The following is a 23551-nucleotide window of genomic DNA, read 5'->3' as shown; positions in this document are numbered from 1 at the left end:
GAGGCAGAGCTTGCAGTGAGCCGAGATGGCGCCACCGCACTCCAGGCTGGGCGACAGAGTGAGACTCCGTCTCAAAAAAAAAAAAAAAAAAAAAAGGTACAAACCTGCACGTTGTACATCATATGTACCCTAGAACATAAAGTAAAATTTAAAAAAAGAAAGAAAGAAAATAATAATAATATAAAAAGAATATGCTGGACTTTAGCCTCTACCATGTTATTCTCCCAAAATGGAGACCATATATCAGTTTATTGTTTTATTGTTTTGCTTGAGCTATTACTTTTCTTAATCTCAAATTGCTTCATGAATATTCCATGAATGTATGGGTAACCCATCCTCCCAGTTTGTTTGAGGCCCAGTTTACATCTTTTGTCACCACATAATTATTTGTAGCCTCTTCTTTATTCCCCAAAATATCTTGGTTCGGATGATAACTGATGGGTCACCCTATTCATAGGCATGTGTTTTTGCAACTCCAGACTTAATGTCAGCCCTGTTCAAAGTTAATATTGAAGATATTCTCTCTAATTAGAGATGAAAGTAAATGTGACTGTAGGCACCAAGAAAGGAAAGAAGAAAAGTTAAGGGACATAGCTCAAATGACCTGTTCAAGAATAATATTTTTTGAAACATTGTATCTTTTCTTTAAATCTATGTAATATTTCCTTCTGTATTATTATATTTACTCTAAAATTAAAAGACCAGCTTTAAAATGAGAAACATAAAGGGAAATATGTCTTTAAACTGTTTCATTCAGTTAAGGAAATGCCTTTGCACTAAGTATATTTTAAAAATTTGGCATGAATTGAAGAATAATAAACATCAGATTAAACTCCCAATCAATTTCACTTCCTTTCTTTGTCAGCACAATATCTTGAGAACCCTGGCTTTTGTGAATATATGGATTAAAAATGCAATATTGTTTTCACTGGTTTATTTGTCATAAGAAGCCCTAAATATAAATGTTCACAATTTTCACAATTTTGCCAAAGACTATGCATAGCTACCAGGTGGAGGCCTTTTGGACAGTTTCCTGATGTTGCTGAAAGGTTGTACATAAATCAGTTTGTTAGTTTTTTTTAGATATATTTATAATATTTTCCCAGGGTGGGAACATTGTTGATAATAACATTGTTTAAGTGACACTGTAAATCTAATTTTGAGCTTCTTATAGTTTCCACAGTCAACTTTCTTCTTTGAAATCTCTTAATTCGTTCTCAGGTTATTTTCTTATATAAATAAAACCATATAGGTTTGCATTGCAGCAGTTTATTGAAATCTATTTTTTAATGAAAGCTCAATATGTATATTTTCTAAAGAGAAATTAATTTGTTTCCAAGAGTCTCTGATGGAAGATTATTTTTCTCATGAATAAACCCTACAATTCCACACAAATAAGGAGACCTTATTAAGTTAATATCAGTATAGTACAGTAAGTGTTCAATGTTATTCTCATTAAAAAGAAAATAACAACCAGGATTTATATTCCTTTTTATAAAGTGTTGCTTGATTTTAACACATCTCTGCACATGTACGCACACACAGATACTACTTTTACATTTTAAATGAAAACAAATAAGTAAACAAGAATAACAAAAGCCTAATTATTGTAAGAGAAATTTCTTCATTAGGGCTTTATTTTTGCTCTATATATTTGAGATATGCAGTTGACCTAATTTCTAGTGTCCTTGCATAATGACACATCTTCCTTTTCTGCCCAGACAGCATGGTCCATATCTGCAGCATGAAGCCTCACCATTTTCTTCCCTATGACTCTATGATGTAACAGCTCATCTTCCAAGATGATTTTAAATTTCACACCAAGTAAGAATTAAGTAATTTAAACATATTTTTGCTAGAATTTACTTTTCCTTAAATTCATTCTAAACTTGATTCTCTCTTTTGGGTTGCAAAAGATTATTACATATTGTATGCATGTATTAAAACTTCATAGATACTCTATAAATAGTAGCATATAATGTAGTATAGACCCATGAAAATTAAATATACTTTTTAAAAATTCTGCTGTTTCCTTTAAGCTTTGTAGATTGTATCTCATATGGTGCTGCTAGAATAATCAGAAATAGGGCTTTCTCACAGGACAGATGCTAAGGTTTCAGCTCATTTGTATCTTCGTAACAATAAACACTATATTTTAAACAAACTTTTAATTATAATGACTAAATTTCTTTGAAAGAATGTGATGGATAGGATATGTTCTAAGTGCAATATTTATATTAACTCATTTAATAATCAAAACAAGTATGTAGACAAATGGGAACTGTTGTGCATTGTTGATGGGATTGTAAAATGATATAGACAAGTAAAACAGTATGGTGGTTTCTTTAGCAAGTTAAAAACATTCTTGCAATAGTTTGCTGAGAATGATGCTTTCCAGCTGCATCCATGTCCCTTCAAAGGACACGAACTCATCCTTTGTTATGGCTGCATAGTATTCCATGGTGTATATGTGCCACATTTTCTTAATCCAGTCTGTCACTGATGGCCAAACACTGCATGTTCTCACTCATAGGTGGGAATTGAACAATGAGATCACTTGGACACAGGAAGGGGAACATCACACACAGGGGCCTATTGTGGGGAGGGGGGAAGTGGCAGGGGAGTGGGATAGCATTAGGAGATATACCTAATGTAAATAACGAGTTAATGGGTGCAGCACACCAACATGGCACATGTATACATATGTAACAATCCTGCAGGTTGTGCACATGTACCCTAGAACTTAAAGTATAATAATAATAATAATAAGTTAAAAACATAATTACCAGTAATCCTACTTCTTGGCACACATCCAAAGGAAATGAAAGCAAGCAAGATCTCATAAAAAAAATTTGCATGCTCCTGTTCATAGCAGCATTATTCACAATAACCATAAGGTAGAAGCTACCCAAGTATCCACTTTTTTGTTACTTTTAAAAATCATAGTATCTGTAAAATATTTAGTCTTAAAAAGGAAAAAACAATCTTACGCAAGCTACAACATGAATGTACCTTAAGAACATTATGTTACATGAAATAAGCCAGTTACAAAAGGACAAATACATTCTGATTACACATTTATGAGGTATTTTGAGGAATCAAATTTACAGAAACAGAAGTACAATGGTGGTTACCAAGGATCAGAGGGAGGATAAGTTGTTCTTTAATGGGTATAGAGTTTCAGTTTTACATGATGAAACAGTTCTGTAGATTGATTGCACTGTAGTGTGAATATACTTAACACTGCTGAACGTACACTTAAAACTCATTAAGATGGTAAATTTTATGTTATATGTATTTTCCCACATTCAAAAGAAAGGGAGTAAACTGAAACAACTGTATAAAGAAGATGCTATTATTCCCAGTGGGGCAATGGAGGCACAGAGAGGCTAAATTTTCTGTCCCTCTCACAAGGCTGGTTAATGATTGTGTTTGGGATTTAAAACCCAGGACCTGTGCTATAGCCCACCCTCTTGCTCACTAGTCCTCTCCCACTGCCTTCAGTGTGTTTTCCTATCTTCACAAGTTGTGGCTGGGTTAGAATAATCACCTTTTTCAGTGATAAATTTACTTAAGGAAGCCTGAGGTACAATTCCACAGGTTTCCAAAATTTATCAGATTTCAGGCTGTCTGAATGTATTTTATTATCTTGCCTATTGAATTGGTTGTACATTTACACTGTAAAATAATTTTCAATAGCAGATTTATATGCTCAAATGAAAATATAATTTGTTCAGCTTTTGTTTTCAGTAGTTCACTACTGCAAAAAGTTGACCTATACAGACTCTACGTCTATGGAATGTGTCAGTTGACTGCATGAAGGTTGGTAGGAAGGGGAGGTGGTCTGTGGGAGCCAATGGCTTTATGTGTCATCAAAAGGAGAAAAGAAAATCCTAGTTTATAAAATCACAAAATCATATTTAGAAAATAAACAAGTTAGTCTAGAAAGCTAACTTTCTAAGCTGGGGCATCTCAGAAAAATCAAACATTTCAGGTTCTCAATCAGAGATAGATTGACATATGACAGTCTCAATGCCCTCCATGTGCCTGTTCCCAAGTCATTTGAAAGCATAATGCTTCCTCATAAGGGCAAAAAAATACAACTATAATAGGTGCACATAAACCCCTTTTCTCTGTATTCTCTCTGTAATACACTTCCACCCTCTTTACAAAGTGAAAATAAAACAACCCTGGCTGGCAAAGATTAGGAATCTGTTGGCAGCATCTTTTAAGAAGAAAATATGCTTTACATTTCTTTAATAAATTTAAAAGTTAAACTGATGGTCTAAAGGAATGTGCTAGTTTCCCTCTGGTCTTCCTGACTTTCCCAGGCCTTCATAGGTATAACTCAGGGGCAAGAACTTGGTGGTTGTAGTTGTGTGTAAGTTTGAGACGAGCGCGCCTAACAGATGGATTGATTTCCAGTCATTTCTTGTCTATGTGATTCTGCATACCAAAAGAAGAAAAAGCCAAGAGTTGTGGAAATGATTAGAGTATTTGTGTTTCGGGTGCCAAAGTAATAAATCATTTCATCTTTAATATGTTTGATATTTAATGATATTAGAAACTCACTTTCATTCAAGATGGAAACATACACTGACACATGCACACAAACACGCCAAACCAATTTTTATTTTTGTTATGGCCAAAATTGTTAGAAGACATTCTTATAAGATATAGAGAAGCAACAATTTTGATCCACTAACCCTTCATGTTCTTTCCCTCTGCATTTCTCAGACCCTTTGAAGCTTGCAGACAGCTTAAAATCTAAACAACCTGTGCCTGTGCTGACTTATGGTCACCACCCTGATCCATTTCCTGTCTTCCTGGCTTTGCTAGCTGTTGAAACAGTGGAGCTTGCCTCGTGTGTGTGTGTGTGTGTGTGTGTGTGATTGTGGGTGTGGGTAGTTTAACCTTTTTACATCTTAGCTGCCTGTAAACTCAGTGATTGCTACATTCAGATCAAACCTTGAACTTGTTTTGTTCCTGGCGCCAGGAGTCTTCCTGGGCTCCCCATTCCCTGCTGGAACCACTACCATTTCCCACTACAACAGCTTCACTGGCTGAAAATGAAAACTGAACAAAGGGATTAAATTGTGAGGTAAAATTTGCTTTTCAATTTCTTTCCTTGAAGTTTTGTCCTACCCCCACAGAATATTGTGTGCCTTAGAACAATTTCTGTTTTGAACATATTTTATAATTAGAAAGTCTTTGGCATAATTCCAATTTTCTTATAGGAAACTGTTGTTTATGCTGCCTAACATCTCTGAAGCTTTCAGTGTTCAATTTTAGTTGTCTACATTTAATGGAACTGAAGCATGCAAGGAATGGAGATCTTCTCATGAAACTGTAAACCACTTATGGAAAAAGAAATCTTTTTCAAGTTTTCGTTTCTCTGCTCCCATCTTTCATCCAGTCCCACTCACATGCATGCATGCAGACATATGCACATACACACACCTTTAAGGTGCATTCCAGAATATAAAATATGTCATTTACTACATTTATTTAAGTAGCTGGATTTGATGTGTATCAGATAGAGCTAAACTTTGTCAGGATATGACAAATGGAAGAAATTGTTTTTTTCTAACTGAAAGAAAAATATAGTTTTAATGTTAAATGACTGTTTCTTCTAAAACAGGCATTGTTTTTTATGTTTCTCTTTTGTTCCATTAATATTCCTTAAAGTCAATTTTAGACATTTTAATTTTCAGCCTATGGGTCATCTTAAATAGGAAGTCTTGAGATTCCATGTATAATTTACAACTACTTTAAATTGCCTGCTCCTTTCCAATAGGGTTTAAAATATTTTATGAACTAATTTTTAGATTTTAAAGTAAATGTCATTCATAAATCATCTTTCAGCATATCTAGTTTAATTATATCAATTATTTGATATCTTCCAGTCCTCCTCTCCATACTCTTCTCCCCATATAATTCAGAACTCATCATTTATCCACTGGTCATAACGAGGTAATGTTAGTTCTTGCCTAATACCCTGTAGCTTCTTGTATTGGACACCCACACTTTCCAGAGGTGACTAGCATATATTCACAATCAGTTGCCTTATTTTCATCTTCTTACTCATTCTATTCTTCTCTAGCAACATTTTTACAGCATGAAGAGCCTGACCTTTTTGTCACAGGGGATTTTCATTGTCAAAGCAAAAATCTTCCAATTTGTAAACCTCTTGTTTGAATGAGATAAATCACAGACATTTTTGACTGGGTTGGGCCTACAGTAAATTTTTAGTATAATCACATGAACAGAGCTGGACAAACTAAAGTCCATTCCTGGGTTGCCACTCCTTTTCTGTGCTTCTTTGAGCAGGGCCTCTGAAGATCTGTTTCTTAATCTTATCCACAGAATGAAAGTAAGACTGATCTTTTCAGGGTAGGTAATGATTAGAGATCATATACACGAAGCACGATCAACACAATTTGTTTTAAAAGACACTGAATTCATTTTGATAAATTATTTACATACACCCTGTATCATTAGATAATTAAAGGTAGTTTAAAGTCATTTTCTCAAGTTTTAAGTGCAAACAAATTAGTTGAGGATCTTACTAAAATGTAGATTTTGCTTCTGGGTTGAAGCCTGAGATTCTACATTTCTAACAAGCTCTCCGATAAGGCCAATAACACATGGGACTTGTACATGGACTATAATTTGAATAGAAATTGTAAATCAATTTTATGCATATAAAAGAATAGTACAAATTAAATTAAGATGAATAAAGAAAGAAAAGGCAAAGGATGAACCAAGACATGAAATGGAACAAAAAATGATGCTATAAATATATAATATAAGCTACTTGCTACATGGGGAATAAGTTTGTCTATATAATTTTAGTAGATAGTATGAAAAGGGTATCGGCTCCATCAATATTCATTCAATTTTGCATAATATGTATGTGTTATAAGAGTTGATAAGCAAAGTTATACTGCTACTAAACATTACATTCTGGAGCCAATGAATAGAGACTCATTTATTTTTCTCAATTAATTCAGAATAGACAATTTTTCAAATGAGGTGTACCATTGACTTTTACCTTTAGATAATTTGGGAAGAAACAACTTGTTAAGAAGTTAATAAAATAAAATGTTTCAGAAAGAGCTATTTCATTTATCATGTGGAAATCAAGTCTGATATCTGAATGTACTGTGTTGACTCCTGTGGGCACTCGTTCCTTTATATGCAAACAGAGAAGGGGCACTATTCTCGAGATATCAAAAGATTCTGGGTGAGAAGTGGAAATCTCATCATTCATTCATTTCTTCATTCAATTTATTCAATACAAACTTCATCCCAAGTACACTACTTACAGACTTACTTTCTTTTCTTTCAAATTCCTCCTTCTGCTGACTCCTTGACCATCCACATTCATTGTTCCTTTCTTGAGCTGCTAACATGTTCCACAGTATTTCATGCTGGAGAATATTTTCTACAAGACTATCTCCACTAATGAAATATTACAAAGACTACCTGACATTTTACTGGAAACGGAGGATAACTGAGAAGCATATAGAGGATAAATATTTAATATAATTTCCCTAAAAGGCTCCATTCACTCAGCTGTCATTGGCATCCTTGCCGCAGGGCCTCAAATGCTCTAAACTTGTCTGTGTCTAATCTATTTTGAGACTGCTCCTCCATTAATATCTTCTATTCCAGATTTCTGAGGCCAACAACTCCATTACTCAATAAACACTGTGAAAATGCAAAGTTCAAGTTATTTTTATTAATTTTCACTCTATTTGTAGCATAACATGCTACATGTTTCAGGACAAACCTATTGTTGAATAATGACTTTTACTGGAAAAACAAAATAACACAGCATTTCTGTGTAAAACACATGAATCATAATGTATAAAAATATGGTATGTAATACATGTCTTACAATATAAAATGAAAAAATGGTTACCCAAATTTCTCCCTCCTAGATTTGTCTGTGTGTATGTGTGTGTAGATGGGGGTAGTGATGGTGGAAGAGTTGGCTTTGAAATACAAGGCTGTTGTCATAACATGTTCTTCCTAGCCAAAAACATACCTCTTTCTGTACCAATTAATGTTAGGTAAACTAGTTTAAGCTCCAGCTAGCTGTTAAGTTAGTGAGTTTTGTTTGTGGGTTCACAAATTACTTGCAAAATATTTACCAGAAACTATTATAGTTAATCAATTAAGAACTTTTGATTGGCAATCTTTAAAGTCATTTTACTAGAAGCAATACAATTTCCTCTAAGATATTATGCAATTTATGCTGCAATTAGTTCAAATTCTTTCTATCCGTACAATAGTAAACATGTTCTATGTTATTAAATTAACAGATCTTAAGAAATAAATGGAACATCGATTATGAAGGAATCTATAAATTGTAAAATAAAATAAAATTGATGTAAAATGAAAACCATTATTAAAAGCAAGGCTATGGTTTTACTTACAAAGTTCAGTGGAAATGAAATGGAAAAAATAAATAATGAGTAGCTCTTTGTGATGCTAATTTTATGTGTCCAATTGATGGGGCCATGGGAAACCCAGATATTTGATCAAACATTAATGTGCATGTATGTGTCTGTGTGTGTGTGTGTGTGTGTGTGTGTGTGTCTGTGTGTGTCTGTGTGTGTGTGTCTGTGAGGGTGTTTTTAGATGAGATTAAAATTTTAATTGGTAGATTGAGTACAGCAGATTGCCTTCCCTAATGTGGATGGGGCTCATGCAATCAGTTGAAGGCTGAATAGAACCAAAAGGGTGACTCTCCTGGAGGTAAAGAGGAATTCTTCCTGTCTGACTGCCTTTGAATACATACATATATGATATTATTTTAGAGGCAGGTATGCAGGCATATTCCAGGATATGTAGGGTGAGCTGGCAAACTGGAGACCCAGTAGAGCTGATGGTTTAGCTCTAGTCAAAAGGCTGGCGGGCCGGAGATCCAGGAAGAGCAATGTTTCAGTTTGAGTCTGCAGGCAGGAATAAGCAAACAAACAAAAAACCACGATGTTTTCATTAAAGCTCAAAGGCAGTTAGGTAGAAGGAACACTCCTAGGAGCATCACCCTTTTTGTTCTACTCAGACTTCAACTAATTGGATGAAGATCACCCCCTTAGGTAGGACAATCACTCAGTCTACCAATGTAAATATTAATCTAGTCCTAAAACACCAATACAGAAACACTCTGAATAGTGTTTGGCCAAATGTCTGGGGACCACATGGCACAGTCAGGTTGATGCAAAAAATTATCAATGACAGTTGCTAAGCAAGCAGAAGTAACAGGAGCACCAAGCATCCAATAAAAAATTATCAGACATGTAAACAAGGAGAAAAAAGACTACCATAATGAGAAAAAAAAATCAATCAACTGAAAACAACATAGAACTATGCAGATGTTACTGTTAACAAAGAAAAAAAATCATTAGAACTGTATTTAGTATGCTTTAAAAATTGAGAATAAAAAATATAAGCATATTGAAATTGAACACCCAGAGACTAAAACTACAAAGCCCAAGATAAAACATATTGGAAAGGAGTAAGGACAGATTAAGCACTGCAGAAGAAAAGGTTAGTAATTACAGAGACAGAGCAAGAGAGAATATCCCAAATGAAACACACATAGAGAAAAGCTTTTAAAAAAACTGAATAGATAATCTCTCAGCTGTGGGCAACTCCATATGGCCTAATATACATGTAATTATAGTCTCAGAAGGAGAGAGAGATAGAAAAAAATATTTGAAGAAATAATGGCTGAAAATTATCCAAATTTGATGGAAACCATAAATTCACAATTCCAAGAAGCTCTATAAAGCTAAAATGTGCATGTGAGTGCACACATACACACACGAAAATAACCACACCTAGGAACATTATAATCCACTTTCCCCAAATAAGTGATAAAGTAATCTTAGAAGCAGACAAAGAAAGAAGATGAATTACAAACTGAAGATCAAAGGTCAGAATGACAGCAAATTTTCTTTAAGGAAAAATGAGGTATAGCTGAAGTCTTAATAATGAGTGGTGGATTTATTTTGCCTTAAGTCCGGATTGTTCAGATTGTTTTGGCATATTTCTGTGAAACATGCATTTTAACTCAAAGAGAGAGATGCAGTTTCATTTCTTTCCAAAACTTCCACTAGAGACCTTTGTCCTGCTTGTCACAGAGCCAGTTACTGCTCTTGCAATCTACTGCACCTAATGTCCACCAAATACGCCCTTTGTACTTAGATCTCCATGTGCCCAGAATGTAAAAGGCCAATTTTACTTTGTGACAAATTGTGGTGTCTTAAGACCAACATTAGTTACTCAGATTCTGATTTTTATTCTCTATATTTCTCCAGAACGACTGTCAATCTATTATATATTTGTACAATCTGGTATTAAAATGCTTTCCCCAAAAGATATTCCGCGAGAAGATCTGAAGTTGGTCCATGGTTATCCCATGCCCTGTGCTTTTGTGAACAATTGGGAAGAAATTGAACAGTTCCATAGCAGACCAGATGACATTGTGATAGCCACTTATCCTAAATCAGGTGAGTTCTGTGGCCTGACAAATTCAAGTCCGACCTCGATTTTTGTTTCCTGGAAATCAACTTGTCCATAAAATAATTATCATTCTAAATAAAGTTAATATTCATTTAGTGTGGTCACCTATTTTAGTATATTAAAATTGGCATTTGGGGCATAGAAAGGGGAATTTAGTTTGTAATAGAATGTGTTAAAATGGTAATGTTTCCAATAGATTCTTCTCCCTCTCCTGTGCAATTTGGGTAATTATTTTGAAAATGTTGCCTTTTGTCACAGGTACTACTTGGGTTAGTGAAATTACAGACATGGTTCTAAATGATGGAGATATTGAAAAATGTAAGCGAGGTTTTATTACCGAAAAAGTTCCAATGTTGGAAATGACTCTCCCTGGATTAAGAACATCAGGTAAATTTAACCCACTTGGAATTATTATTTTGTAATATTATTTACACAGCATATGCATTATTGTATGTGTGACTCTCAATGAAACAGGAGTAGATTTGGTGACATAAAATGGAAGCTGGAAAACAATGTAAAATTCTTGAGAAATATGAAGAAACTTTATTTTTGTCTGTTGTATATCCAGGTATGATATCAAAGATGAGAGTCTTACTGTACAAAACAATTACAAATTTGATTGATAAAATAAACAATACTTTCTTTGTCTTATTGACTTTTGTTGGGTAGAATTTGTTAGATTAGATCAGTAAGTTCCTAATTCAGGACATTGTTGTAATTAATAAACAAGGAGGCCGGGCGCGGTGGCTCAAGCCTGTAATCCCAGCACTTTGGGAGGCCCAGACGGGCGGATCACGAGGTCAGTAGATTGAGACCATCCTGGCTAACACGGTGAAACCCCGTCTCTACTAAAAAATACAAAAAACTAGCCGGGCGAGATGGCAGGCGCCTGTAGTCCCAGCTACTCGGGAGGCTGAGGCAGGAGAATGGTGTAAACCCGGGAGGCGGAGCTTGCAGTGAGCCGAGATCACGCCACTGCACTCCAGCCTGGGCGACAGAGAGAGACTCCGTCTCAAAAAATAAATAAATAAATAAATAAATAAAAATAAACAAGGAGCAACTTTTCTTAAAACATAGAATTCACTAATACTATTAATTTTTCTTCCACAAGTATTTATGGAATGCTTGTAAAGAATTATTCACTGTGCTATTGTATAGATACATAATGATTAGAAATTATATATTGTACCATAGGGAGCTTACAGTAATATTGTGACGTTAAAAAGTAAGTAACAGTATGTCAATGTTAGTAGTCTTGCACAGCGAAAGAATAGGGTTCTGTGGAAGCAAACGATAGGAAAGCTTACTTTAAATGGGTAATAAAGGATAAAAAACTTAGACAAATTAAACAAGTTTAATTGAGCAAAGAACAATTCACAAATCGGGCAGCCCCTTAAGTCAAAATAGCCTCAGAGATTCCAGAACAGCTACATGGTTTACGGAAGGAAGGAATGTGACACACAGAAAACAGAATTGAGATATAGAAACAGCTGGCTTAGTTACAGTTTAGTGTTTGACTTATTTGAACACAGTTTGAAGAGTTGGCCACCTTCAATTGGCCAAAACTTGGTGATTGGCACGAGGTAGAATGTAATATGTTTACACATCCACTTAGGTTACAATTCACTATGTATAGAGAAACCTTTAAGCCAAACTTAAAATGTGTAAGATGATAGCTTTAGTCTAAATTTAACAAGGGGCATCTACTCCCAATTGAGATTAAAAAGTACATGCTTGTGTAAAGAATATTCCAGGATATAGTCCTGGAAAGCATATTCCAGGAAGATCTTGATATAGCCCGGGGTCTAAAATGATCCATGAAAGAAGGAAAAAGTGGGATGCAAAACAATTGGAAATTAGGCTAGGATAGATCATGTAGGACTTGTAATTCTTAAAATATTTTCTCATTTTATTCCACGAACATTGAGGAAGATATTGAAGCGTTTTATGCAAAGAAAAATTATAGGGTTTTTGGTTTTTTTGTTGTTGTTTTAAATACAAAGACTCCACAAGTCGCTTGGTGGAGGTGGAATTGAGGATGCTAGAGAAGATATATTTTTGACTTGTTGATGGACTGTCAAGGAAATATGAAGCAAATGGAAGAATCAAGAATGACATAGTTTTATTTCATCAAGCAAGTGGACTGTGGAACTATTTGCTTGCAAGGAAAAGTACTTGGAGAGGAACACATTTGGGTATAGGGTTATTAATATTTTAGTTGTGAAATGGTAACTTTGAGATGCCATTGGATATTATAATCAGTTAAAATTATAGTGAATTAAAATGATGGCATTTGGAGCTTGTTAAAATATATTCATTAGGAAATGCTCTGCATAATTGGACATTGGAATCAATGTGATTGCCCAGGGAAAGCCTGTGGAGCAATATGAGAAGAGAAGGACTGAGCTGTGAAAAACATCAACATGCAGAAGTTAGGTAGAGAAAGAGGGGCTAGCAAAGGAAACTGAAAAAAATGAGCTAAGAGGGAATGGAAGAGTATGGTGTCTTGTAGATAAATGAGAGGGGTATTCAACAAGTGAAGTTTGACTGTCAAATGCTGCTGGAATCCTGAGATAAAAATAAGCAGTAGGATGGTGATAGACCTGTATGCCAATGTAAAGAGAAATATCCAAATCCTCTTCTGTAATGGAAGTGCCCCTCAGCAGACTGACTGAACTAGTTGCTTCCATAGGCAGAGACGAATCAACTGGCAGGATGTCAGTCCTTCTATGTCACTGCCAGAAGTCAGAGAGCAAATGCCAATTTTTGTCTTGTTTCATTTTGTTTAAAAAATAGATTCAATTTTTCAAAGTTACAAATCTAAAATCCCAGTTCTTCCCTAAGCCATTAAGTTCAGCTTATAAATATTACTATTTTACTTATACAACAAAAGGAGTTTAATATTTGATCCAAGTTATATTTAATTAAGCTCCTTTAAACACTTAAGTGGCATTTATATAATCAGTATATTTCATTTCCTTGAGTACTTACTTTATCTGACCAAGACAAACCTTCCCAAGTACTTATACTCCAATAAATTAAGCTCATAAATACAGCAAATCTTAGGCATTTTAAATGTTCCAAAACTACATAGAAACTTAGCAATGATTCCACCACTGTACTCTAGCCTGGGTGACAGAGCAAGACTCTGTCTCTAAAAAAATTTTTAAAAGAAAATTAGAAATTTAGCAAGATTTCAACTTAAAATTCAAGTATAAATACTCAACATTTTTTACTTAGCATTACAAAGCAAATCCGTTACTCTCACAAAGTTGTTACTCTTACATTTGTCAAGGACTTAAAATGCAAACTGCAAAGATTCTTAAAGCAAATGGTTATGATGAGATATTCTTAAACATGCCCATGTTATGGCTTGATGTTCTTAAACATGTCTGTCCTTGGAAAGCTTGGAACTGAGATTATGCTGGAGGCAAGGAACCCAAATGAGTTCAAGAGTGAGGCAAGACTTCAGAGCCATAGAACGTATGAAATGAAAAAAGTGACAGAACCAAAGTAATCAGAGACATGGGAGTAAGGGATAACAGATGGAAGGCAGGATTGGGGATAGAGAGGGAGGCTATGCAGCATTGCCTGACAGTGAATGGCTGAAGTTCAGCAGGTGGATGAGGGTAAACTATGTCATTTAAATCTACTCTAGGCCGGGCACAGTGGCTCACGCCTGTAATCCCAGTACTTTGGGAGGCCCAGGCAGGTGGATCACGAGGTCAGGAGATTGAGACCGTCCTGGGTAACATGGTGAAATCCCGTCTCTACTAAAATATACAACAAATTAGCCAGGCATTGTGGTGGGCGCCTGTAGTCTCAGCTACTCGAGAGGCTGAGGCAGGAGAATGGCCTGAACCCGGGAGGCAGCGCTTGCAGTGAGCCGAGATTGCACCACTGCACTCCAGCCTGGGGGACAGAACGAGACTCTGTCTCAAATAATAAATAAATTAATTAATAAATTAATTAATCTACTCTAGAGCCTGAGTGTAAATAATTTTATTGTCTTTACACATTGCTAACAGTCGTACTTGTGGATATAAAGGGTTCATTTAGAAGACTCACTTGGCAAAATGATTGCAAAACAGGGGAAATTGAGAAATCTTTCAGGGAAGCTGAATGCAGAACAAGGAACAACAGATGTGAGAAAAACTTCTTAAAAGAAACAGATATAAGTTCATGTCATGGCCATTAAGTAATAACGAGTTGTGGAAGATTACAATTTCTCATTTTTATATGCTCGGTAAAGTGACTGTAGTTGCTAGATCAGTAGAGGCATAGTAAAATCCCTGGTGGAGTTGCACAGTAATTTATGTTTACAGTCATTTATATTTGCAAATAAAATACAGGACAATTAATTAATTTGAAATTCAGATAAATATCCATTTTGTTAAGTATACAAGTACTTTCCAAATGTTGTAAGGGAAATATTCATGCTAAAAACAATCTGCTATTTATCTGATAATTCAAACATAACTTGGATTTTCACATTTTTTAATTTCTTGTCTGCCAAGCCTGTCTCTACTGATATTAAATAGTCTTCTTCATACTGACCATGTGCTAGTCACTGTTTTCTATGGACATTTATTTATGAATAAAACAAGTTACATCTCTGTTCTTATGAAATCTCCATTTTAGTGCATGTTTAGGAGTGAGGTTGGAGGAGGAGTAATCAGAGACATGGGAGTAAGGGATAACAGATGGAAGGCAGGATTGGGGATAGAGAGGGAGGCTATGCAGCATTGCCTGACAGTGAATGGCTGAAGTTCAGCAGGTGGATGAGGGTAAACTGTGTCATTTAAATCTACTCTAGGCCGGGCACAGTGGCTCACGCCTGTAATCCCAGTACTTTGGGAGGCCCAGGCAGGTGGATCACGAGGTCAGGAGATTGGGACATGAGGACATACAGTAAACAAACAAATAATTTAAAAATCTGCTAAGTCAAAATGTGTTTTATAGAACATTAAAAGAAAAATGTTGTAATAGGTTGAATGACTTCTTAGCATATGCAGTGAATTATCGTGAACATTTAAAACAAAGTATTGTTTTCAATGAGTCAGATGCAATTTTATGTGGGTTTGCCTTTGTATTCAGCGATGGCAAGATGATTTAAGATTTTCAGGTATTCCAGAGTTTAGACTGCATATAAGTAATACTGTGGAACAAAAAGGAACGCATAAGAAGTTTATGTATCATCTATCTTAAGACCTTAATTTGAAACCAAGTTCTACCATATATTTGTTGTATGACTTTAAAGAGCTAAGCTAATAACTAAAGATTACACATTTTTCCTGTTCATACATACATGGAGAGACATATGACACATATAGAATATAATAAAAATATAGATACAACAGCTGATATTACACACAAAGTTAATGTCATCTATGCTACAGTATCTGAAACAACACAATAGCCAGTTTTAGACTTACTAGTTATTGATATCTCTTTGGCATGAAGAAAACATTTAAAAAGTCATTTATTGCACAGGTACAAAACATTTAAAAAGTCATTTATTGCACAGGTACAATAAAACTCCAAATTATTTAAGAGGGTATTATTATCTCTCGTTTTGGAGATGGGGAAACTGAAGTACAGAGATTCTGAGATACTTTCAAAGTCTGCATTTGAACTCAGGGTGACTAACCTCAGAATGTGTACCCTTGAATGTTACACAATACAGACTCTAGTAATGTGGTGAAATGCCTGTGATTGGTTCAGAATTTAGCTGCATTACATGATGCTCAAAAATGTCTTGAAAAACTGGTTGGCAAAATAAGGAAATGTAGCCTTTCTAGAGACTCTAATATTTCTGTATACTTAACTAAATTTCTAGGTGTAGAACAATTAGAGAAGAATCCATCACCCCGGATTGTGAAAACACATCTACCAACTGATCTTCTTCCTAAGTCTTTCTGGGAGAACAATTGCAAGGTATACTCCAGACTCCAAGTCAGTTTTTTAGTGTGACCCTATCCCTTTACCCCTCACATAGTTTATTTAAAAAAAATTTTTTTTGTTTCTTTAACCAAATACTTGCAACAATCTATACCCACTCACATTGTACGTAAATCTTCAGAAGTCATTTACTTGTGACCATGAAAACTGAGCTACATTGAAATATTTCCATTAAAAATTAAGTTTTAGTCTGAGTTTATATACTCAAGTTTTCCAAACTTGAGCAGCAACAGAATAAAAAAATCTCAGCACAACATTGCTACTATTATTTCCCAACTCTCCCTAGATCGTCAGGCCTTCTGTAAAAACTGAACTTAAGGACGTTAGTTCTTATTTGAAGATTTGGTATAAGTCTTTGTTGAAACATTTGTTCCTGCTTATCTGCTTTGGGGGAAATTTTATATTTCAAATTCTATTGCTTTAATAGTTCCGGTGCTATGTAGATTATGTGTTTTTTCTTATCTGACTTTTGATAATTTGTGATGTGTGAGAAACTTTCCTAAGTTGCTGACTTTATTAATGAACAGTTGTTCATATTATACTCATTATTATTTTAATGGCTGCAGGATTTGTTCTGATACCGTTTTGTTCCTGATCTCAGTTATTTGTGCCTTCTCTCTCTCATCTTTGTCAGTCTTGTCATAAGTATATTTTATTGATTTTTTAAAGCTAGTTTTTTTGCTTTATCAATTATTTCTGCTATCTGTTTTTAGTGTCATACATTACTGCTTTTTTTCTCTATTATTTCTCTCCATTTACTTGCTTTGGGTTTATTTTACTCTCCTTTTTCTAACCTCTTTAAGCAGGAACTGATATTATTGATTTGTTTCTTTCCTACTTTCTAAAATAAACATTTAGTGTTGTAAATATTTTTCGTCAGTAAAGCTTTAGTTGCATCCCACACATTTTGATATGTCATGCTTTCAATTGCACTCAATGCTATGCATATTTTTATTTTATTTGAAATTTCCTCATTTACTGAAAGATTTTGAAGTGTATGATTTAATTTCTAAGTGTTTGAGGATTTTTATGTTTTCTTTTTGTTACTGATTTCTAGTTTTATTCCATTTTAGTCAAAGATCATACTCTACATAATTGCAATTCTTTTAAATTTCTTATGGTTCATCTTGTTCTATATTCTTAATGTTTCGTGAGCACTTGAGCAGGCTGTGTATTCTTCTTTGTAGGTGGATGTATTCTCTGTATTTTTATTACATCCTCTTGACCAATAATGTTGTTCAGTTCTTTTATATCCTTTCTTGTTTTCTGTCTAGCAATTACAGCAATTGCCTGAGAGTGGTTTGTAAACATGCTCAACTGTAACTATTGATTCGTCTATTTCTACTTCAGCTTTACTGGTTTTCATTTCATGTATTTTGAAGTTCTGCTGTTTGCTATTTGGAATTCAGAATTGCTTTATCTTCTTAACAGATTAGTCCTTTTATCATTATGTAATGCCCCTTGTAATTTTTTTTTCCACTGAAGTCTATCTTGTATTGATATAGCCACTCCTAGTTTTTACCGATTAATGTTTGCGTTACATATTTTTGCTACCCTTTTACTCTCAATGTCTCATTGTCATTTTGTTTGAAGTGTGTCTTTTGAACAGCATACAGCTAAGTTCAGTTTTTATACACTCTGCCAATTTTTGTCTTTAGATTCATGTTTGTATATTATATAAATTTAAAGTAGTTATGGGGTAGAGCCAAGACGGTTGACTAGACAAATTCTGGAAGAGCTTCTCCCACTAAAAAAAGGCCAGAATATCAAGCAAACTGGCATACTCCAAAAAGATCTTTGGATAAAAGGCATTAAGAGTGAATAGAGGGAGAATGCAGATGGTGGAGCTACAGGGGGAGGAAGCTAGGAATTCTGAATAGGGCTGTTGAGCACCATGACTCATTCCTGGTCCTGCACAGTTCCTAGAGAAGGAGTGAGTTAAACAGGCATGAACAGCCCCCTCTTACCATGGGCCTCCAGGATCCTAGCTGCAGGAGACTCCATGACTCCCAGAGACATTTTAGTTGGCAGGGAGAACTTACCAGAGAATTGGCAGAGACAGTACTCTATTCTGTGTGGAGTCCAGAGGGTTTGGCGCAGGAGTAGCTGCAGTGGAACACGGCCATAGGTGCCCATCCCCCAAGGCTTTCCATATTTCTTTAGGTGGCTTTAGCTTTTGTTAGCTCCCAGGTCTGGAGAAAGCAGGCCTGTCCTGCACATCGGCCAGGGCCAGTCTGATCTGACCGCTCCTCTCTGTGCTGGCTTCTACTAGGGCCCCTGCATAGCCATACTCACTTAGTGCACAGCCTCAGCTGCCCTACTGAAGTACTTGCCAGCAGCTGCTGTCATAGTTCTTTGACCAGCAGCCCCTAACTTCCAGTTTTTAGCCCAGGTTTTTGCTTTTGAATATGGATCCTTACTGGTGCAGATTCACTTTCAGCCTTCTCCCACCAGTACACAGTAACCTGCAGCCTACTCCTGCTACCCTATGAGCAAGTGGATGCACGTGGCTGCCCCATCACTACATATGTGCCTCTGGCCCCCTGCTTCCCTGTTGGATTACACTGTCTCATGTCATCTCCAATGCCCCAATGAAGCACCTTTGCCAGCATCCCTGATTGGAATGTTGTTGCCAGTAGTGTGGGAACACATCAGCACCTCCAGCAAAGCAGGTTCTTGACTTCAAGGGGCCAGAGAGCAAAGCAAGTGGTCTTGTTCTAGCCCACTAGAGACAGAGCACATAGCCCTGGAGTGCCAAATTAAGCCTTGGTCCCCTAAAAGCATCCAAAAAGGAAAACAATCTAATAAATCCACATTTACACTAGAGTCAAAACCTCAAGGACAACAAAGAATATAAAAGCAAAAAGTACCATCCAAAGGAAAGGAATTTAAAAGATTAAAGAAACATTAGCTGTCACAGATGAGAAAGAAACAGCTCAAGAATTCTGGCAACTCTGAAAGCCAGTGTCTTCTTGCCTGCAAATGACCTAACTAGCTTGCCAGCAATGGTTCTTAACCAGATTGAAATTGTTGAAATGACAGACATAGAATTCAGAATCTAGATGTCAAGGAAACTCAGTGAAACATAGAAAAAGGTTGAAACCCAATCCAAGGAAAACAGTAAAACTTATGAAGAGCAGAAAGAAAACATAGACACATTGAGAAAGAACAAAACTGAACTTCTGGAAATAAAAAATTCACTAAAGGAATTTCATAATACAATGGGAAACATTAATAATAGAATAGACCAAGCTGAGAAAAGAATATCAGAGATGGAAGACTGTTGCTTTGAATCAAAGCAGGCAGACAAAAATTTTAAAAAGAAATTTAAAAAAATGAACAAAACCTCCAAGAAACATGGGATTATATAGACACCAAACCTGTGACTTACTGGAATTTCTAAAAGAGATAGAGACAGGCAATTAACTTGGAAAACATATCTGAGGATACTGTCAATAAAAATGTTCTCAACCTTGCTAGAGAAGCCAACACACAAATTACATAAGACAACAATTCCCGAAATATAGAATGAAAGGGGATCTCCAAGGTCAACATGAAATAAGAATTCTTAAAGACAGCTAGCGAAAGGGGCAGGTCATGTACAAAGGGAACCTCACCAGGCTAGCAGTGGACTACTCAGCAGAAATTTTACAAGTCAGAAGAGATTGAGGGCCTATATTCTGTATTCTTAAAGAAAGGAAATTCCAACCAAGAATGTCATATCTAGTCAAACCGCTTCATAAGTGATGAACAGATAAAATCCTTTTCAGAAAAGGAAATACTAAAGGAATTCATTCGCATCAGGCTTGCCTTCCTAGAGGTCCTTAAGGGAGTGCTAAACATGGAAACAAAAGACGTAGCAGCTACCACAAAAACATACCAAAATACACAGAACATTGGCACTATAAATCAATTACATAATCAAGTCTACATAATAACCATTTAACAGCACAATTACAGGATCAAATCTTCACATATGAATTTTGATCTGGAATACAAATGTGCTAAATGAGCAACTTAAAAGGCACAGACTGGCAAGTTGGATAAAGAAGCAAGAAGACTCTGCTGCCTTCAAACTTCAAGAGACTCATCTCATATGCAACAACACCCATAGTCTCAAAGTAAAGGGATAGAGAAATATATATCAAGCAAATAGAGAACAACAACAACAAAAAAGCAGGAGTTGCTATTCTTATTTCAGACAAAAGAGACTTCAAACCAACAATCAAAAGGACAAAGAATAATATACAACGATAAAAGGTGCAGTTCAACAAGATTTAACTATTCTGAATACATATGCACCCAACTTTAGAGCACCTAAATCCATAAAACAAGTTCTTACAGACCTACAAAGATAATTACATAACCACATAATATCAGTGAAAGACTTCAACACCACGCTGATAGTGTCAGATCATCAAGGCAAGACACTTAGGACTTAGACTCAACACTTTGACTAAATGTACCTAACAGACATCTATCCAACAACAGAATATACATTCTTCTCATCTGCAGATGGCACATATTGTATGATTGACCACAGGTTTTACTCAGCCATAAAGCAATTCTCAATAAATACAAGAAAACCAAAATCATACCAACCGCACCATTGGGCCACAGCACAATACAAATTAAATTAATGCCAAAAAGCCCTATCAAAACCCTACAATTACATGGAAGTTAAATGACCTGCCCCTGAAACAGAGTAAAGAATGAAATTAAGGCAGAAGTTTTTCAAAAGTCTTTGAAACAAATGAAAACAGAGATACAAAGACACAACTTATCAGAATCTTTGAGACACAGCAAAACCAGTACTAGGAAAGTTTATAATGCTAAATACCTACCCCAAGAAGTTAGAAAGGTCTTACATTAACAACCCAACATTGCACCTACAGGAACCCGGAAAATAAGAGCAAACCAATACCGAAAGTAGCAGAAGAAAAGAAATAACAAAACTCAGAGCAGAACTGAATGAAATTGAGATGTGAAAGTCCAGACCAAAAAATAAACAAAAACAAAAGTTTGATTTTGAAAGAATAAGTAATATATACCACTAGCTAGATTCATAAAGAAAAAAAGAGAGAAGATCCAAATAAACACAAGCAAGGATAACCACCAGCACCACAAAATTACAAGGAACCTGCAGAAACTGCTAGGAACACCTTTATGCATACAATCTAGAACACCTAGAAGGAAAGGGATACATTTTTGGAAAAATACAACCTCCTAATGATGGCAGCGGCAAGGAGTCCAGAGTGGCTGCTGCCATCACATTGGCTGCAGTGGGGAGACAAGGGTGGTGGTGGCAGGAGCGGCCACAGGAACAGCAAAGGTAGCAGTGGGACCCCTGTGCTCCATGACCTCACAGCAGCCTACTGCACCACCCTTACCTTTGCATGGCCGGGCAGGACCCACTTCCAGGCCCAGAGTCTCCGCTATGTTGGGTTCCTTTGTAGGAAGTTGGCCAGGGCCGCTGCACCTCCGCTGTGGGGAAACACAGAGAGGAGGCAGGAGTCCTGAGAGTCCACCCCTGGGACTCCCCCGAGAGTCTGCTGCCCTAGTATCGCCCTGCTACTGTGATGAGACCGCGCGGAGTCAGCCACCGATGGGGAAGCAGCGTGGTTAGACATGGAGGGAAGGGGATAGAGGAGTTCCAAGGCAGAGCTGGGCCTGGGGTGGTGCCCTGCTCCACGAAGTCAGTGGGAGCAGGGAGCAGGCAGAAGTCCCATCCTCCTGGGCACAGTTGCAGCAGGCCAAGTAATTGTGGTGGATGCAGGGCTCCCTGTGCTTTTGAGGGCCAGGAGCAGGCAGGAGCACTGCCTTCCTGGGAGCATCTGCAGCCACCCATGCGCAGCTGTTGACCCAGGCATTTCTGCAATCTTGGAGACCAAGGAAGGCCCCCACCTTGTTCCCACAGGCTCAGGGGTGTCTGCTCCCACTGTCTGGCCTCTACCCACTCCTGAAACACACTCCAGTATCGGAGAATGGTTGACAACAAGCCCGGGTGCTGTCATAGCCCAGTTGGATGTGTGCAAACTTGGGACAGCTCTGACACACCAGCCCCCTGCCACCTCGGTCCCCTCTGGACTTTGGGCACCCAGGACACAGGAGGGAAGCCAAGGGGCTGCTGAGGGTAGGTCGAAGCTGGCCTGCAGGCAACCCTTGGCAGTGACAGCCTTGGTGCTATGAAGGGTGGCAGGCGGTAGACAGGCTCCTGGGCAGAAGAGGGTGGGTCCCAGCTGAAGCCCCACCTTCAAGCTGGGGAGGGCCTGAAGCCTGGGAGCTGGACTGCTAGTCCTGTGGACCACAGTGGGAACTTGCGGTGCTTTTTCTGGGCCCACCCATGGCTGCCCATGGACCACTGGGCCTGCACTTCTTCCCATCTGAGGCCCATAAAACGTCCTAGATTCAGACCAGAAGAGACAACGGGAGGAACAGCTACAGAGAGAAGCTACTCACCCCAGGGTCTGCTCTCTGCTGGGAGCTGAACACGCATCAGGAAACCCTGACTACAATGCTCAAGAAAGCTCCTCTTCATCTTGCTCACCTCCATTTGTCTACATACCTCATTCTTCCTGGATGCAAGACAAGAACTTGAGACCCACCAAATGGCATGGCTGAAAGAGCTGTAACACAAACAGTCCTGAAACAGACACCTTGCTCACCACCTTGTGTGCGACAAGAAAGAAAGAAGAGAGAAAGAGAGAAGAGCTGTGGCCCTTCAAGGAGCCCAGACCTAGGAGCTCCCTGAGCCAGGGCTGTGACACCCTCTTTAGGGCTCTGTGTTTCCTGGTGTCTCCAAGCTTCTGGGTGCCACTGTGTTCCCTGGTATCAGCTGTGGAAGTTGTTTATGATGTGCCTGGTCCAGCTGCAACCTTGCAGAGAGCTGGGGCCATGAGGCTGAGGCCATGCTGGTGCCTGGAGCTGCCCACCCCATCGCAGCTGGTGTGCTAGGCTTTGCACAATGGCCAGACTACAGGCTTGCTCACACACCCATTGCTGCTCCACACCTGGCTCACCCTCGGCAGGCATGAGATCCAGGTTGGTAGCA

The 23551-nt window shown here is 37.2% G+C and overlaps 1 protein-coding gene across 1 annotated transcript in view; it reads left to right on the top strand.

Annotated features, from left to right (window-relative positions):
- Nucleotides 1-4852: 4852 nt before the first annotated feature.
- SULT1B1 (sulfotransferase family, cytosolic, 1B, member 1) overlaps nucleotides 4853-23551 on the top strand; it is a 40506-nt gene continuing 21807 nt past the window's right edge. Inside the window, exons 1-4 of the mRNA XM_011927085.1 lie at nucleotides 4853-5101; nucleotides 10335-10526; nucleotides 10798-10926; nucleotides 16379-16476. Coding sequence (XP_011782475.1) covers nucleotides 10379-10526; nucleotides 10798-10926; nucleotides 16379-16476 — 375 coding nt within the window. The 5' untranslated portion in view covers nucleotides 4853-5101; nucleotides 10335-10378. The remainder of the gene's footprint in view (nucleotides 5102-10334; nucleotides 10527-10797; nucleotides 10927-16378; nucleotides 16477-23551) is intronic.

This window comes from Colobus angolensis, unplaced genomic scaffold, assembly GCF_000951035.1.
Source record: "Colobus angolensis palliatus isolate OR3802 unplaced genomic scaffold, Cang.pa_1.0 Scaffold70, whole genome shotgun sequence".
In the NCBI taxonomy this organism is placed as follows: Eukaryota; Metazoa; Chordata; class Mammalia; order Primates; family Cercopithecidae; genus Colobus; species Colobus angolensis.
Note: the sequence above shows the minus strand (reverse complement) of the source record. Positions and strands in the feature narration are given on the sequence as shown.